This window comes from Carlito syrichta, unplaced genomic scaffold (assembly GCF_000164805.1).
Source record: "Carlito syrichta isolate Samal-C Ts95f unplaced genomic scaffold, Tarsius_syrichta-2.0.1 Scaffold306534, whole genome shotgun sequence".
Classification (NCBI taxonomy): Eukaryota; Metazoa; Chordata; class Mammalia; order Primates; family Tarsiidae; genus Carlito; species Carlito syrichta.
In genome coordinates this window covers 402,877-421,323 of record NW_007250630.1, presented here as the reverse complement: position 1 = coordinate 421,323, position 18,447 = coordinate 402,877, and the positions used below count along the sequence as shown (strand labels likewise).

General features: G+C 36.0%; 1 protein-coding gene across 1 annotated transcript in view; it reads left to right on the top strand.

Annotated features, from left to right (window-relative positions):
* NPAS3 (neuronal PAS domain protein 3) overlaps nt 1-18,447 on the top strand; it is a gene marked incomplete at its 3' end in the record, with an annotated part of 691,615 nt that overhangs the window by 290,559 nt on the left and 382,609 nt on the right. The window contains exon 6 of the mRNA XM_021715010.1: nt 13,457-13,488. Coding sequence (XP_021570685.1) covers nt 13,457-13,488 — 32 coding nt within the window. The remainder of the gene's footprint in view (nt 1-13,456; nt 13,489-18,447) is intronic.

The window sequence follows — 18,447 nt, the reverse complement described above, 5'->3', positions numbered from 1 at the left end:
AATGTAATTAAACATTTCCCTGACCTGTCTTCTGAAACATGAGAAATCAGGGTTTATACAATTTTCCAGCTTAATTTGAGAGAGGAAAGAAAGTGCAGAAAGTTCAGTGAGATTCATTCATGAGATATGATTCTAGAAGAGTCTGTATCTGGACCTATGCGCTTTACTCCAGTTGAATACTATAGAAAAGAGTAAGATGGCAACTTCCAGTACCTATTAGAATATGGAATTGCATTATTTCAGGTATGAGTTGCATTGTTTAGGGTACTAAGTGAATTATACCACAAAACCCAGCAGAGGAAAAAACTAGAGGGGACATTACTAAATCACTGGATATATTAGATGTTTTCCAAGTACCTGATATGTTAATTGAAGAAAGCATCAAGGTGTGAATGGGGTATTTTCTGCCCTCTTTGTATCTCTAATATTGGTAGTCCCAAGTTAAGTTGATTTTTTTTCACAATCACTGCATAAATAAAATCAATATATAAATATTTATAAACTTATTTCATTAATCCTTTTCTGGTCTAGTGTCATGAAGCTGCATAAGTCCAAGGAATTAAAAATAATAAATAAAAGAAGCTCTTGAAAGAATCTGTGATACTGAAATTTACCAAATGTGCAGTGATAGGTAAAGTTTCCAGAAATTTACATGGAATGTAATACATTTAGCTTATTTAAACTTTTGATACTGCTTTTCAATTTTGACACGGCTCATCTGTCCTTTCCATATGTGTCACAGTATTTCAGGCTCTTTTTCTCTCACATGCAAAAGATTGCTACCCACGCCTAAAGTGTCCCTTGTCTTCCTGCCTTCATGTGCTGGTTGATTCAGTTCTCCCTCTACACAGACCTTGGATTACTAACTAGAATGTTCTTATTATTTGTATTAATCTTCATTGCAGTCTAGACTTCTTTTGCAAATGTTCGAGATTTCGTCTGTAAGATCACCACAACGACACATCCTAAGTTACATTTTGACTCAAGAATAGTTGGTATTTTTATTCCAACCCTGCTCAACGTTCCTGGGTCATTTGTGAGTTTTGGCGATGTAGCCTCTCAAGCATGGACTGATCATCAGTCCTTCTCAAAGCTCCAGGTTGCCACCCCTATCAATTGGAACTCAAACTTTGGCTGAAATCAAGTTTCTATCTAGATTCAGGTCAGCATTTCTAGAACAGGGGTTTCTGCCCTCCATAAGACATTTGGTAATGTCTGGTGGCATTTTTGTTTGTCACAACTGGAGAGCTGCTACTGGTATCTAGTGGGTAGAAGCCAAGGATGCTTTTAAATATCTCCAAATCACAGGAAAACTCTTACAACAATAATTTTTCCAGCTTGAAATGTCAACAATGCGCACATGGAGAAACTCTGTAGCCCTGTCACTCACTACAGTTTGTCTAAACCTCAGACCAACTCTTTAAATATGCATTGCTTTTCTCCTCCTCTTCACTCCAGCCATTTCTTTTGCTTAATATGTCATTCCAACCAGCTACAAGTGCTTAGTTTCAATGTACTAAAATCCTAATCCTTCTTTCAATCTCACCTCAGCTTAGATGTCATCTACTCCAATGCTCATTCCGTTTGACAGTGAACACTCTCTCCTCTGAATTCCCACCATGTTTCATCTTTACTTATAGTCTGGTACTTATGTGGCAAGGTCACACTGTAGGGTGCCTGTGCCTTATTTCTCATGTTAGATGTTTCATCTAGATATTGTATAACTCAATGTACAACATAAAGCTAAACTACATGAACCCTAAGACTTTGACTGTGTGTTTGGATAGTTTTTCATATTTTTTTAGTCATAGCATGAACACAACTTTGAATTTATCTTTTTCCACCTAACATTGTAATATGCTTTTTTAATATTGTTAAAAAGTATCCAATGTTATTTTAATATCCATATACTAATATTCCATTAAGTTGATATGTTCTAATTTACTTAACTAATCTCCTTTTACTTTAAAGTCAACTTGATTTTATTTTTTGACAGAATAAATAGTACCATGTTGACTATTTTTGTCTTTGTTACTGTAGCTTTCCCCCTGCAGTTTTCCCTTTGAACCTATTCCAAGGTATGATCCAAATGGTTGACATGTTCTTGTTGGTAGTGGTAAGTATTGCCAAATTCATTCAAAGATGATTTACCAGTTAAATTGCCTATGACAGTGCCTGAGGATACCATATACTTGAAAGGTCCAAAAGATCTTGGCTCTAGTGACCATTCTGCTCCACACTAACTATATGGCCTTCGCCAAACCACTTAATCTGTTTGATCGTATTTCTTCTTTTTACATGTTAAATGAGGATAGTAAATCTGAATCATAGGATTATGAGCATTAAGTCTGATAATATATTTGGGGATAACCACAAAATTGCCAATGTTTATTTAATAAACATTTATTTAAAGCCTACTATATGCCAGAATCTTGCTAACAAGGAATACAGAGATGAACACAATCTTAGCTTCAAGGAATCCTTAGTCTAGTGGTGTATAATTATTAAAACGCTATTTTAGATACAAAATTGTCATATGTTAGGACAATGCTTCTCTTCACTGCTGTCCTCAGATGTGAATTTTTGTTCCTTTTTTTTCCTGCAAAAAATTGAAAGCATTTTTGCAAAAAAAAAAATAAAATATAAACAAACAAACAAAAACTTAATTTGCTGCTAATATCTTTTTTTTTTTTTTTAATTCTTTTTGAAACCATAGGTCTCTGGTAGCAACATGAGGGCATGGCCCTACTTGTGTCTGTTGTGTGACTCTCCCATCAAGACTGCTTTGCTTCAGAGTAACTGGGAGTATTTAGGAACTTCTGCTTCCTTAGATCTATCTTTTGGAGATAGATATTGATTTTTCAGCCTTCAAATATAAAGGCCCAGAGTGAGCCCTTTAGTTTCTCATCTCTGAGTGTGCTGAGCATTAGAAGCTGAGAATGTGAAAGTAACTGCAGTCAAATGCATCAGCACTGGCAGCATAAGGATTGTTGCTGTGAGCAGGCAGTGAGATAGAAGTGCTTGTCTAAGGAACAGAAGCTGCCAAAACAGATTGTCCATGGGCAGGGATAACTTACATGGCTAGAGATAATAATAATAATAAATAAAATGTTACCATTTTGTATGCACCCCTGATAAGACTTCAGACTATTAGAATGCAAAGTATCCTTTCTACCTGATCTAAATTCTGCTCTCAGCTACTTGATTGACCTAATCAAATCTAGGATCTTTAGGATTTTAGATAACAATTTCCCTCCTTTCTGAATGGAGCTCTGGAAGAAAGCCCATCACGTTCCAGCCTCTTCCCCATTATTGCTGTTCAAATATGCCTATAATTCTTGACTCATTCTTTTCTTTCTTTTTTTTTTTTGAGTTGGAGTCTCACTCTGTCACCCAGACTGAGTGCAGTGGCCACTCCCAGTCACCGCAGCCTCGACCTGCTGGGCTCCGGCGATCCTTCCGCCTCAACCTTCCAAGTAGCTGGAACTACAGGTGTGCGCTACCACGCCCAGCTAATTTTTGACTTTATTGTAGAGATGAGGTCTCACCAAGTTGCCCAGGCGGGTCTCGAACCCATGGGCTCAGGCAATCCACTCACCTCAGCCTCCCAAAGTGCTGGGATTACAGGCTGGACTCATTCTTTTCATATTGGATCATAAATGAAAGTCAGTGTTCCTCTTTGATGATTGTTTCACTTTCTTCCCTCTTTATTTTCCTCAGAATCAAGTGAAAATGATTACGCCCTTAGTTAAAGACTCATACTATATGGATATTGCAGTATTTGCAGGCATTTTGCCTCTGTTTGCAAATTAAAAAAAAGACAAAGCAAGCTTAAATGATTGCAGGTAGATAGAAAGGAACAGAGACATTGGAGCAAAGTACCTGCCACAATTCACTTCAATCCATTAACAGACATCTGCCTCTTTTTCTCCTATTCTGAGTCAGCAAAAAGTAAGAGGAAATAAAAGTTAAGTTGGTGGAAAGAAATAGAAATCTTTGTTAATTTCTTGGAGTTTTTACATTTTTCTTAATTTATTTTAGTATTTTAAATATTAAATTGTCATAGGGCATACATGTCATAGAGTGACATAACATTGATTAGTAGGTTTCTTTAATTATATCATGGGTGATTCAAAGAAAATCAAGAGGTAAAATTCAACCTCTAATAGAAAACCTTCTCAAATTCCTATACCAAACATTTGTGCAGCGTTGCCCCTATCTTTTGTTCATTGTTGACAGTTTTTAGTTAAAATATAAGAAACAACTGAGCCTTTCATTAATCCTTTCTAAATTCTTAATCTCTTATAGAGCCTTTCTTTGCATTCTTTGTGGAATTTTAATTATTGATTTTGGACAAGTGTTGCCACAAAGCAAATGCTATGTTAGAAATACTACCTTCTCAGGTAGGCCCACTTAGAGTCAAGGGAGGACAACCTGAGAGCAGCAGGGTTAGGTATCCTGGTGGTGGGTAGGAAGGCTTTATTCTGACTGTGCACTCCCCAAGAAGTACTGGTTAAAAGACATCTATAAACTTTTAAACAATGAAGACAGTGCAGAATTACATTTAGAGTATGAAAGTTGTAGAATTCTAGGATAGAAATAGATAAGTTTGAATGGTGGAATTCCCTGTTCTCCTTTCCCACCCTCCAATCTGTAAGACATGCCAAAAGAAAATTCTCAATTACTTTTAAAGTATGAATCTAGTGCCCTTGGTTTTCCTGAGATATGTGAAAAACTCAAATTTCACCAAGAAATCGACTTTGCAACCAAGATGCATAAGACAGTACTTATGTCCATATGTTGTTCATACCACAGATGAACAACTCTATGCAGAGCCTCTGAGTTATATTTAAAGGATTCCAAATTCTCTTTATATAATCTTCTAGAGAGAGTTTATCTGCAGTTTTTATCTATACTGTAAATGGAAGATTTCTCATTCTGACCCTGTTAATCTTGCAAGGAGATGCCATTCTTATCAAGCAGATATTTTACATTGTTCCACAGACCAAATTTTTCTGGGACTCATATTGGCCTCGTTAAAAAATTCATGGGCCAGACTTGGTGGCTCAGCCTGTAATCCCAGCACTTTGGGAGGCCAGGGCGAGTGAATTGCGTGAGCCTGCAGGTTTGAGACCAGCCCAGGCAACTTGGCAAGACCTCATCTCTACAATAAATTTTTTTTTTAAATTAGCCAGACATGGTAGCATGCACCTGTAGTTCTGGCTACTTGGACAACTGATGCAAAAGGATCACCAGAGCCCAGCAGGTCAACCCTGTGGTGGCTGTGAGCACACCACTGCACCCTAGCCTGGGCGACGACGGAGTGAGACTCCAACTCAAAAAAAAAAATCATGAATTCTACAAAGGAACATATACCCACACAAGCAAATGACAAGAAGAGGGAAAGAAGAACACACATAGAAGGCATTTCTCCTGTAATCCCGGTACTTTGGGAGCCTGAGGTGGGGGAATTGCCTGAGCCCATGAGTTCGAGACTGGCCCGGGCAACTTGATGAGACCTCATCTCTACAATAAATCAAAAAATTAGCCGGGCATGGTGGCGCGTGCCTGTAGTTCTGGCTACTTGGAAGGCTGAGGTGGAAGGATCATCCTGAGCCCAGCAGATGGACACTGGGGTGGCCATGAGCATGCACTCTAGCCTGGGTGGCAGAGTGAGACTCCAACTCCAAAAAAAAAAGAGAAGAAAAGAAAAAGAAGTAATTTCTATTTGGTATTTAACAAGAACACAAAAAGTTTTTTTCTTCCTGTCATTCTTGGATTTTTTAGCCTTTCAGCTTAAATTTATCCTCATCCTTGCCTCTTTGAGCGAAACTTTGATTTATTTTTTTGTCTTACATCCATGTCTTACACATTCTTCAAAGTCTACCTCAAAGTCCATTTTGACTTCAAGGAGTTTTTCTGACATTGTTCATCCTATTTTATATTAAATACTTGCTTCAATCTTTTCTCAGTAGTGTTTTGTATGTAAATTTCCCCGTAGGTCCACAAATATACCATATGTGCACACAAATGTACCATAGCATATTTAAAGACACAGACTACAGCATTCCATTGAGTGTGTAATTCGTGTATAAAATGCTTCTTGTCTTTACTTGTGGTTTCTCCATAGCATAGCTCTTCATATATTTTTTATCCAAGATAATCATGGTCCTACATGTAAAATTCTTAGTCTGCCTGCTCTGTATTTTTTACTCTTTCTATGTCCTATTCAGGCTGTTCATTACTTGCCTTCTTGACATTATATATCCTTGGAAGCCTATAAGACACGACTCCAAATTTACCTTCTTTTAGAATGTTTTGCCTGATTAATCCTATCTCTTTTAAACATTTTTAATTTGGTTTCCTTCAGCACTTATTATTGTTATCCATAGTATGAGGGTTGTATGGATTGAAGTGTTATATTTAATTGCTCTTTTGGATTGTACAATATCCAAGTTTCTTTTAGCTTTCAAATTCCATAAAGCTCTCAGAATGTCTTTGTTCCCTGCTATATGGGAGCACCTCTGCAGCAAAACCACCTCTTCTTTTTGTATTTTTAAATCAAGCTCTGCACACATCAAGCACACAATAAGTGCTTATGAACCAACTTCATCCTCACAAGCGTGAAGCTACAGAAGATGGCTTAAATTTCAGCATGCACGATTTAGGTTGAACATAAGGGATAAATTCCCTGATAATAAAATTGATTGAAGGTGAGAACAAGGTATTGAAGAACAACAAGGACTCTATTCCCTGGAGATCTCTAAAGGGAAAAAAAATAATTTCTCTTGTGTGGAGTCAGGGCACTAGACTAGAAGATGTACTAAGATTTTATCTGGCTCCAGGATTTTATTAAAATCCTAAATGATAACACTACTTTCATAACATGTTTCTGGTAAGGGGTTTCTGGCTTTTATTTTGTTCAGTTAAAAAATCCTAAACAAAAATAACATAGGAAAGCCTAAATTATTTTTGTAATAAAATACAGACTTTGAATAATTAAAACATGGATGAATTGCACATTTCTAATGCTATAGTTGTCCAATACTATTGAATAGATTTTGTTCTATTTGCTTGACATCTTCAAAAATCCAAAAGGAAAATATTTTAAAAGCTCCTTTTTCTGTCTAGCAAGTGACAGTCATTCTATCAGAGACAGAGACATTCTACTCTTACTCCATCACAAGAATTAACTTTCTAATTTTTTAGAAATGAGAAAAGCTGAAATGTGAATCCAACAGTGTCTTTCTACAACTTATGCTTTCTTCTTGTGGACATTGGTATTTGTGCCTACTTGCATATTGCTTCAGAGCATTAATTTTTTTCCCCTTCTACTTCATTTATTTTTGGTTGTTTTAATATGGTTTCCAATTACGGAAACGGGATTTCTGGGGAGAAAAAAAATTTTTAACTGCTAATGAGATGAGATTCTGTGGCTTTGCTTTTCTGAATAGCTTTTATTTTTATATGATTCTTGTTAGGGAAATGGTGCTAAAAGTTGGTACTTCCTACTTTCAGGCAAGAATATGCAATATGATGTAATTAAGAATTCTATTCAACCTAATTCATAAATACATACTTTATAAATAAAAAGTTAGAATATGAATATTTTATCCCATCTCAGACTATGGAACTTTGTCCTGATAGCTAGAATATTGAATGCATTTGCTGGGAAATCCTCAAAAATCACTTATTTATGACATGATAGTTTTGAATCAATAGTCATTGAAAACTCTTTTATAGTAGAAATTGTCACCTTACTGATAAAGATATAATGTGGGCTATATCATGTCCTCTGCAGTGTAAAAACAGCCTGATCTGACATGGATACTTACCTGTTCCCTTAGAATTTTGATGTTGATATTGCATGACACAGAGTGTCCTTATGCTGAATTAGCCATTCTAATTCTGTATGATTACTTTCTAAGTGGGAAAAATGGTTAGCAGGTCTAAAATAAAATATTCTACTCAAGTGTTAGATGGAAGATATGTTTGGATTCATATTGAATCCTTTCAATTATTTTGAGGAATAAGTATACCAAGTCTCTTGCTTTGAACTATGTGACCACATTAGACATTACCTCTATCCTCTGATATCCCAGCAGGTCATTGATGCTATTGTCACCTAAAATATCACCTGCCTTGTTCAGAATAACTTTTATAAGTTATTAAGCAACCTGGCCAGTATGATACTTTTCTGAAAACAAAAAATAAGGAGATTTGACTGAAGTAAAGAGTAGCAGAAAAAGAAAGAAGAATTAATATTAATATTATATCTGGTGACATATTTTTACCAAGAAAAAAAACCGATTTAAAATATTTTGATAGAGAACTTCTGCATGTCTTTCAGAGAACAATTTTCTTCTTATAGATGGTTTTGTTTCCCCTGGGATTAAACACACACACACACACACACACACACACACGCACACACACACACACACACACACACACATTTTGCTACTAGTAGAAGTTTATAAGGACATAGCTTATTAAATATCAAAAGATCAATGCACAAAAGCAATGCAGAATTTTTTTCATAAAGCCACTTATAATTACAAAACAATTAGTTTAAGAAGAACCAAAGAAGCTGATTATTTACCTACAAATTTAAAGCTTGTGGTCTCTAAGAGACCTTTCTGATGATTCCTAAAATTTAAAGCGGTAATTTCATGCCCCCCACATAACATTGTTGAGAGAGCTCCACATAACCTAAAAAAATTGGTGCCTGTACCCATCTTGTTCTAAATCTCCCAGGGAAGGGGCTAATGAGCAAACAAGAGGAAGAAGGACCAAAGGCTGAACAGCTTTTCCTCTGGATGCCTACTTCAGAAAGAATCCAGAGTTTGCCATAAGAATAACAGATACTAGAGGAGTCTCCCAGGCTTATATACTACTGGAAGTGAGCAGTGTATTAGCAACCAAGCCTGACAATTCCCACAGAGATATTTCCTGAGGCACTGATAATAAACTGATGTTTATTTTTTAAGGGACAGTCAAGGCAGTCAAATATTTTTTTACAAACATTTCCCTGAACACTTGCTTCCCCTCCCCTACATTTCTTTCTATAAATATATTTTTGTTTTTTTGTTGATGAGTTTTAAGGGAATACGTTAATAGACTTGCAATTTTTTTTCTTTTTAGGATATCTTCAGTTTTTTATTTTTATTTTTTAAGAGGGTGTAGGTGGAAGAGAATTGCTTAGGGAAAATCCTTTTGGAGTTGAAACACTTTCATTTGAATATTTCCACGATCATTGATCTTCCATGCAGGGCTTCATTTATCACTTTAGACAGCCCTGCTCTTGGTTCTGTTTCTTAATGTGTTACCAGAGGCTTGTCCTCCTATATGTAAATCAGTTATTTTAGCATAAACTCTCCTTTGTTTGTCTATTATCCTTTATTTTACTACCATCTACCATGACCCAGGTACTACAGATTATAAAGAATGAGATAAAATCTCTCCACCCACAAGGTACTTACAATCTAGTTGGAAAGACAAATCACATACACACAAAACAATTAATAATATAGAATTATATAAGGTACCAGCTTAATATTGTAAGGCATTGTGTCGTGCATTACAGAAAATTGAGATGAAGCTCTAAAATCTAAAGGGAAAAAAAAACTTTAAAAAGAAAGGAGTTAGTTAGTTAGCATCTAGACTGGGCCCAAAGGTAGACTGAGGATAATATGATTAGGAGGTAGAGTAGTTAGTGACAGCATTAGGGAAGGGGCTAGAGTAAGAAGGAAAATAACAATGTTATTTAGTTGCCATATATTAGTATAACATTAGCCCATGTTTTCATTGTAAACCTAAATATTATGTTTATTTTATATAGAGGCATACTATGATATTTCAAACCCCAGAAAACCTGTGATTTTTATGAGTCATGGGTAAAAAAAGCCACAGGAGATGGACTTCTTGAAAAGTACCTTTGTGTCATTCTTCATGAGATGCTGCTGTTAAAACAGTTAAATCCTTGTGTACTTGTATTTGTAGGAGTTGTTTCTTTAAAAGCATTTTTAAAAAGCCGTTGGTGAAAAAATCCCTGTTTAGTGACCATGAATGAGACTAGAGGAGAAGATCATCTTTTCAGATAGGAAATAAGAAGATAAAGATAAATTTATTTTTAGAGGAAAATCTACTTTCTGAGTAATTAAAGTGTTTCTATCTGATAAAGAGCTGAGTGTAACAATTTCTAGGTCTTATGAAAATCTGGTTTGTCTTATTTCAATGATGGATAAAGGCAGTAGAATGAACTGGCTGCTAAAATGGTGAATAGTCATGTGGGAAAGAACTCTCAGACAAGTAGGAAACAAGCAGGTATCGCGAGACCGCAGGAGCAGTTGATTCCCAAGTGGAGCCTATTTCGAGTGAGAGAATATAATAAGTGTTTGCATGGAAAATGTACTTTCAGGTTACTTTTTTTGAACACTGAAAGCTTAACTTTAAAATGCAAGGTATTTGTCAACATTATCTGAAACACCGGACTGGAGGCAAATGTTTCAACATATTTGTTTTCTTACAATTAAAGTTAAGCTGACATGTTGAAAAGATGGTCTTCAAAGATATATTCAGAGGTTGCTAAATTTTTGTCAATAATTAGCCTTCATGTTGCTTTATAGACAAGGAAGTCATATTTTTTTTCTCCTCACATTTGCCAAGTAAGGATTTTCACTTTTAAATTTCCTCATCCTGGTGTTTGCATTTAAGCATTTCAAACAGACTCTTCACCCTCAGCCACCATGTGTAGTATTGCATTTATGCATTCAACTTCTTACTCAAGTGATGCTATTTTTTTCTGCCTCAGCCTGACAGCCACTAATAATAACACATGAGGACAGTCAGACAAAATGAAGACAAATGCTGCTTGTCGCAGCAGAATCATAATGTCTCCAGACTCAGTAAAGACAGTCTAACTGTATGTGGATGCTCTTTATAGCTTATTTAGACCTGTGGTTTTTCCCTGTGGTTTTTTTTTTTTTTTAAAGCACAAACATTGTGCAGAAATACATTAAGGCAACATATGGGCCTGTTAGTTAGCCAAAACAATGTGGAACCATGGAGAATAAAGATTGCAAAGCACAGATGGATACTGTAAAAAATTCATGAGTGGCATAACAGATCTAAAAGGTAAATTTTAGTCAAAATTCAAGTGGAAAGCATAGGAAATACTTAAGAATTTGGCTTTATGAGGTTTTTCAAATCACACAAGATGAAACATTGTGAATATTTTGCAGATTTGTTTATGCCATAATGTGAAAATCAGAGCTCATCATTCAACAATAATTATGTCTATATAGATTCATGCCATCAGAAGTAGATTGCTGATAAACAATAGCGCTTGCTTCTATTTGATGTAAACGATGCAGTATTAAATATCCATATTATTTCCAGCTCAATATTAGAAAGTGTCAGTCATTGTGACAAGCCAGGCAAAAAGAGTTCATTGAGCCGTCCTCTGTGTAGCCAAGTGCTGTCGAATAACCAGGTTTTCATGCTATATTACTTTGTTGTTAAAATTGAGTTTTAAGCAGTAAATTGGCAAATCATTTTTCCCTCTTTTACATTTGGTTCTTTTAACCAAACTTGAAACCTCAAGGAGACACTGGATTTGTGTGCGTACATAATCAAGATGCACCTGAATTTTGCAGAACACTTGTTTTTTGACATTGTCATGACTGTGGCTCATCATTTTTATTCTTAGGGGGAAAAAAGTTGCATTTCAAGTATAAGACCAGTCCAAAAAAGGTATGCCATTGAACCTCACTATGGCCAACCTTGTCCATAAAATTTCTCTAAGAGCAATTCCTGAACAAAGGAGTGTTGCCTAGTGAAATAGTTAATTGGGTTTTTTAATTTTCAGTGTGGTAGGGAGAAAGCAAAAAGGGAAGGCAATTGTTCTACACATGTGAATTTTTAATTGCAATAAGTAGACCTTGTAAGTTAAAGCAACCTCTAAAAAGACAATAAAATATTAACCATAGAAACATTTCCCACTTTTTTTATGTCAAATTGAGAATGATGTCATGTGGAATTCAGATATGTTTTGCCGTTTTATTACTAGAAAGACAAAGCATAGTAAACTATTCTCTGTGTGAAGATTTAGATGATTTTCAACGTGATCTGCTAGGTACTTTAAAATCTTAAACACTGGGTAGTCAAGTTGTATAGAACTTACTTTTTTATAGTAAATAGGACTGTTAATGAAGAAATTTACAGAGAGATCAATTATACCATGAAAAGACACTAGTTTATTATTTAAACAACCAGAAAATTATTTGGTACTAAAAAGAAAGATGTTTAGATTGCAAGTAGACACTATGAATATAAAGTAAATGAGTTAACTTATTGAATTGGACTAGTTTTGAATTTTTGTGGGGTTTTTTTTAATAGGTAACATAAAAAAACATAGGGACAGGTATTGCTTGGCTTTTCATTCTTGGCACTAATGTCACTGTCGGGACCTTGAGATAGCAAATTGAACTTTCTGATAGTTGTCCTAATAGCTCTTGCAGGCTGTTTTTGGTGTCCTTAGTGAATTAAAGTTTGCATTAGTGAACCCACTGAGCAGCGGCCAAGACTAATTCTCAGTTCTGTATGACATTTCACACATTGTCAATTCTTAGTAAGTGTTATATGATAACATTTTGAGATCCTCATCTGAGAGTTGATGGGGAAATATCAAATAGTATATGTGAGGTTTGCCAACTAAGATGAACCCAACTCAAAAGTATGAATAGGGGATAGGTAGAGAAGGCAGTGTTCTGTTGCCTTTAAATAAAAGATTTACTTCCAAAATTTAACAACAAGGTCTGACAAAAAAGTAATGAAGCAAGAAAAAGTAATGAATTGCCAGAGAAAGACATGGAAAAGTAAAAGAGAGAAAGTTACAGGTTAAAAGGAGAAAGGAGAACAATGTTCCTTCCATACTGATTATACCTTTTGTCCCTGTGGAGATTCTAAGAAGGATATTAAAAAATGTCAGATATTTTAGAAATATGTGTGTATACAAATATGTTTATGTACCTTTTCCTATTAGTATGTAAACTTTGTGAAGGGAGGGTCCTTTTTGTTTCCTGCTGTATTATCTCCAGCACCTAGAAAAGTACCTGCTAGAGTAGACACTCAATATATATTTGTTGAGCTAATGCACTTCTTAAAAAGAATATAATTTTGCATATGCTCCCACTGTTATCTAAGGAATTATAGATCTTTGGGGCCCTCCTTTAAAGTGTTAGTTTGATTAATACTTAGCAACAGTGATTGCTGTAAAGGAGGACATTTCAGTTTAGAGATGTGACATCTTGTGTGGTGAAGAGAAATGGAATAAGGAGCTTTTAAAATTCAGTAGAATTAATTCATCTTTCTTCCTTTGATAGAGGACCCCATAATGATCAGGTCACTTGGTTTATTCAGCATAGAGTATATGCTGGGGTGTGGGACAACCCAGCAATAAACATGTTTGATAAACACATCCCTAGTGTTGTTCTACAGTAGCTCAAATAGTTATAACATTCCCTGTCTCCCATATTTAGGTAGTGTGAGGAGCAGAATCCACTGGACATTGTGAAGGCAGGTTAGAATTCTCCATTAGCAAGTTTTTTTGGGTTGCCTGAAGAAGTCAGAAACTATGACTTCAGACCTAGGTAACCAGAGATCAAGAAGGGCATAAGTAGCCTAAGTAGCTTATTGATGGTCAAGACTTTTACAATTAATTCTACCTGCTGACATCGTCTTTTTGGTTTTTTATGAGATTCAAATATTTAATTTAATCTTGCTTAATTTATGCACTATCAGTAAGTTTACTCCAGGGACATGTGAGGTGTAATTGGTTGCATTTGACATTATCTTCAATACATAATTTTACTCAAGAATGCCTTGCTAAAAGTCACCCAAAACAGAATATGTAACAGGAAATGCACATTTTTATTCGGATCCTACCTTGATCCATGTCAGAGTATGTAGTATGCATTAATATCCATTTTTTAAATTTGTTGTTGCTGGTCAAAAATGTGGGGGGGGGGTGTTTTTAAGAAAATGTTGAAAAGGAAATAAATGTACTTTAATTCAACAAACATCCTTTGAAAACCTTTTATATGCTAGGCACTGAGAGATTCCGTGGGAACAAGTAAAGTTCCTTGTGTACCTTTGGGTCAAGGAAAAAAAGTAGATTTTAAACAAATAATTACAGATGTGAAGCATGTTAAGAGAATGGCACTATGGTAGTTTATAGCAAAGTAAATTAACTTAGGTCAAAAGCAAGTCAAAGAGAATGATAGGTTCTAGAAAGTTATGGTATATTGAGAGGGAGAGACTGAGAAAAAACCATCTCTCTCATCTTTTTCAGAATTAAATATTTAAAAAATGCTGATTGGATGTCAATCGTGTGTCAAGCAAATTGCTCAACTCTGATGAGCAAAAACAAACAAATACAGTTCCCATGAAGGAGACATATTAAACAATCATACATGAAAACAAAATTGCAGCTATAACAGGTGCTACTAAGAGAGACAAATGGTGCCACATGAGCATGAGTTGATTTGGAAGGTTAGGTTTGGAAGGTTAGGTTTCCTTGAGAAAGTACTGAAAACTAGATGATAAATTGGCATTAACAAGAAACCTAGACAGGGTAGATCATCTTAGGCAAAGAAAATAGAATGTGCAAGAGCTTGGTGACAGGAGAAATATGATAAGTAGGAAAGGCTTAAAAGAAGGCTATTGTAGCTAGAGCTGAGAGAACAGAAGGGCTGAAATGAGAGGCTTGGTGAGGACACCTGTAGAATCTTGATGGCTGGGTTCAGGTTGCAGACCAAAGGCAAGGATGCCCTTGAGGAGTTTCAGGCAGAGGTTGTATGATCAAATGCAGTACTTTGACTGCAGTCAGAGAAGAAATTAGACAAAGGCAATCCTGAAGGTGAGGGCATTGGGCATGGAGGCTTGCAGTTATCTAGGCAATGCATGATAGTTCTCATGAGCCTGGGAGTTGTGATAGAACAGGGAAAAGGAATTAACTCAGGAGATATTTAAGAAATGTAATTTTTGACTGATTGGAAACAAAGGGATAAAAGAGAAGGAGTGATAGATGTTTTCCACATTCTCACTTGAACACTGAGTGAAGATGATGCCAGCCCATGAGATAGGGAATATGGGAGAAGGAAGAAGTAGATGAGAATAGTGAATTCAGTTTGGGTCAAGTTGAGTTTGAAGTGTCAGAGGAGTTCAAGTGAAGGAGAAAGCATTTGAACATAGAGGTCTGGCGGTCACATGAAGGGTTGACTAAGAGGATACATGTACAGGTACGATCTATAGATAGATGGAATTGAAGCAACTCTGAGCCTGGGCAAGATTGAGGTATTTATAAAAAGAGAAAAGATCTGATATCTGAATAATGCCAATACTTAAGGATAGAGTGGAGGAAACAATTGTAAGTAACAAAGACATAGGAAGAAAACCAGGATAGGATAATCCACACCGAGAAAGCCAAGAAAATGAGAGGATAAAGTGTTGAATGCTGTGAAACATCAAGTAGGACTAGGCAGAAAAACATCTATCATAATCAAGAGAATTATGATGAGATCATGTTGAAAACATTTTTGGTGAAGAACACAAGACATATTGGACATACTGGAATGACTTGAAGGGCCAATAAGAGATAAGGAAATGGGGAACATTCAGTCAAAGAGATTGTGTTTACATGGATGAGTGAGTAGAGTTCTACCATAGAGGAACAAATGGAGCTGAAAGGGGATGTTTTTAGATGGCCAGGAGTTGATGAGCTAGTTAGTTGTATTTGATTGCAAGTAACAGAATACCTAGCTAATAATAGCTCCATTAAATGCCTTTATTGTTTATCTCACATAAAAAGAAGTCTGGAGATAATGGATTCAGGGTTACTGCAGTAGCTTGAAAAATATACTCAAGCCAGGTTCTCACTATGTTTCCACTCTTGTCTTTCTTAGCATATTGGCATTTTGTTCTTGTGCTTGACATGCAATGGACACTAACAGGCTTTTTAAATTCCACATGACCTCATTCAAAGCAAAAACAGGGAACATGATTCTTGTTCTCTGTCTTTTATAAGGGAACAAAATTTGTTCCCAGATTTTCTTCACTCCTCCTTCAAATGTCTTTTTATATCTTGTTGGCTAGAAATGAGTTATTTGCTTATTTCTAAATGTACCATTGGCAAAGGAGAATGCAGTGACCAAGCGTGGTTTAGACTAGGGGTTCTCAAAGAGTGATCTCTGAACCAACAGCATCAGCACCCCATGGGAACATGTTAGGAAGGCAAATTCTCAGACTCCATTCCTATCCTACTGAATGAGAAATTCTGGGGCTGAACCTAGAAATCTATTTTAAACAATCCTTCAAGCAAGTCTGATGCATTTTCAAGTAGAAGAATGATTTAGATTAATCAGGTCATCCATTGGTGCTAGGGGGAGAACTCATATTCAATCAGCTTATTGCTTTCTTAAAAAGAGTGATCCGTGGCTGTTGCAGATGCAGAAAAGTGTTTGCCATCGTTGGCTATATCTGAACATCAAGAGGAATGAGCCAGTAAAGAGAGAATGAAGGCAAAAGTGGGACAAAGTGAGAAAGATGAGAATGGAAAAGATTCACATGCTCACGAGGAGGGAATGGCCATTCCCTGAAAGGTTTCTGCCTCCATGTTAAGGGGCCTAAAAAAAAAAAAAAAAAAAAGAGTAGATACAGAAGCAGATAGGCTGTAGTAGGAAGATTAGGACTTCCTTTATATTGGTGTCAGATAAAGTTGTCTGCTAAGAGGGAGGGCAGAGATGTGGTGAAGGTAAGATCTAAGATTGTAGACTTAAATACTTTCAGAAAAGAAGAACTCACTAACCTTGAATCTTATGAATGGAGATAAGACTGTGGACCTGCCTGAGGCAGGAAACCTGAGTTTAGAGTGAGTTAACCAACCTAGTTGTGTCATATGCAACAGGATGATATGGGTTTGGAACTGAAGACAGTTTGATTCCTCTAGGGTTTGCCAAGAAGGGTATGACAGAAGGTCATAGGCAAGGATAAAGAGAGAGGTTGAAGTGATGAATCCAGAAGTTCATGCCGGAGGGGAGGGAGAGCACAGATGGGGTACAGGAGAGGGTTGGTCATGGTCACAAAGTCATGATGATGTCTTCCACTTCATACATTTAGTAAAATCATCTCTAATTTTACTCAAATTATCTCTACATTCTTAATTAAGGAAGTTAAAGTTTCATTTTTATTATGTCCTCCTCTCACTTCATTGTGGGAAGTTTGATATTTGTTTGAAGGTGTCACATTTGCAGTGAATAATGGCAGATTTTTCCTTTCCACTCAATTGTAGGACATTATGCAGGAAAATAAGCCAGAGGTTTTAATTTGGCTTACCTTGACTGCTTTTTGACCTGTTCTACTTTTCTTTACTGATGGATACCACTTTTTACAGGTATGATGTTATAGACCATGCACATATCTTGGTACGTCATATGTATAATATAAGAGGAAAGACTCCTTTTTACCCAGCTGAATCTATCATTTTCTTTCCTTGCAGAGAGATAGTTGTAATTTTTTAATGCACTTGAAAACTTGAAAAATTTAACATTTTATTGATATGAAAACAGTTTTCTAAGAGCTGAGAATGGTCCTATTTGGGGAAGATGGCACTCTTCCTCCTTATCTGCATACAAAGTAGCCACTGTACATCCCAGCTGCAGGCCATATTGAACCTCGAGCCTGTTTCTCTCTGCCACCTGACATGTTCCTCCCTGGGTTGTCCTTAAAAAGCACAAACCAATTGTAATCATATGAACTGAAAATAATTAGACACACAGATTTTCTGTTACAAACATCATAAAGTAAATTTCACAACCAGAAAGGCATTACTTTTATACTGTGCTGTGTTTTGGAACATCTGTTGTCGACTTCTTTTATGTTCCCCCCAGTATCTAGTGCTGGAGCATCGCCTTCTCCATGAATGTGACTAAGGAAAAGTCAGATGCCAGCATCTGCACATTCATGATGTGAGTAGGGCATGATGAAACTCTGTTCCTGTTGAACTTGAATCTGCTTCCAAAGGTGATTACAAGGGAGAGGAGCCAAGTACTTTGAGCATCAACAAAATTATTGGAATTTAATTCCACAAGTACAAAGATTTTTCTGACTTGTTCGTGGCTGTATTTCCAGCACTCATACAAGGCCTGGCACATATAGGTGCTCAAATAATGTCTGTTGACCGAATAAGTGATTCTTTGAAGATCAATATTCTTCTATAAATTCTCATGTCCGTCAACAAAATAGGTCTTATTTCTTGGTAGTTATGCTGGTGATAGAGACCTGCATTCCCAGGGAATGGGAAAAATGCAAAATATATTCATTTACTTATTTACTTTTATAATGTTTATATTTAGTTGAGATGATCCACATATTGCTATGAATTTTTAC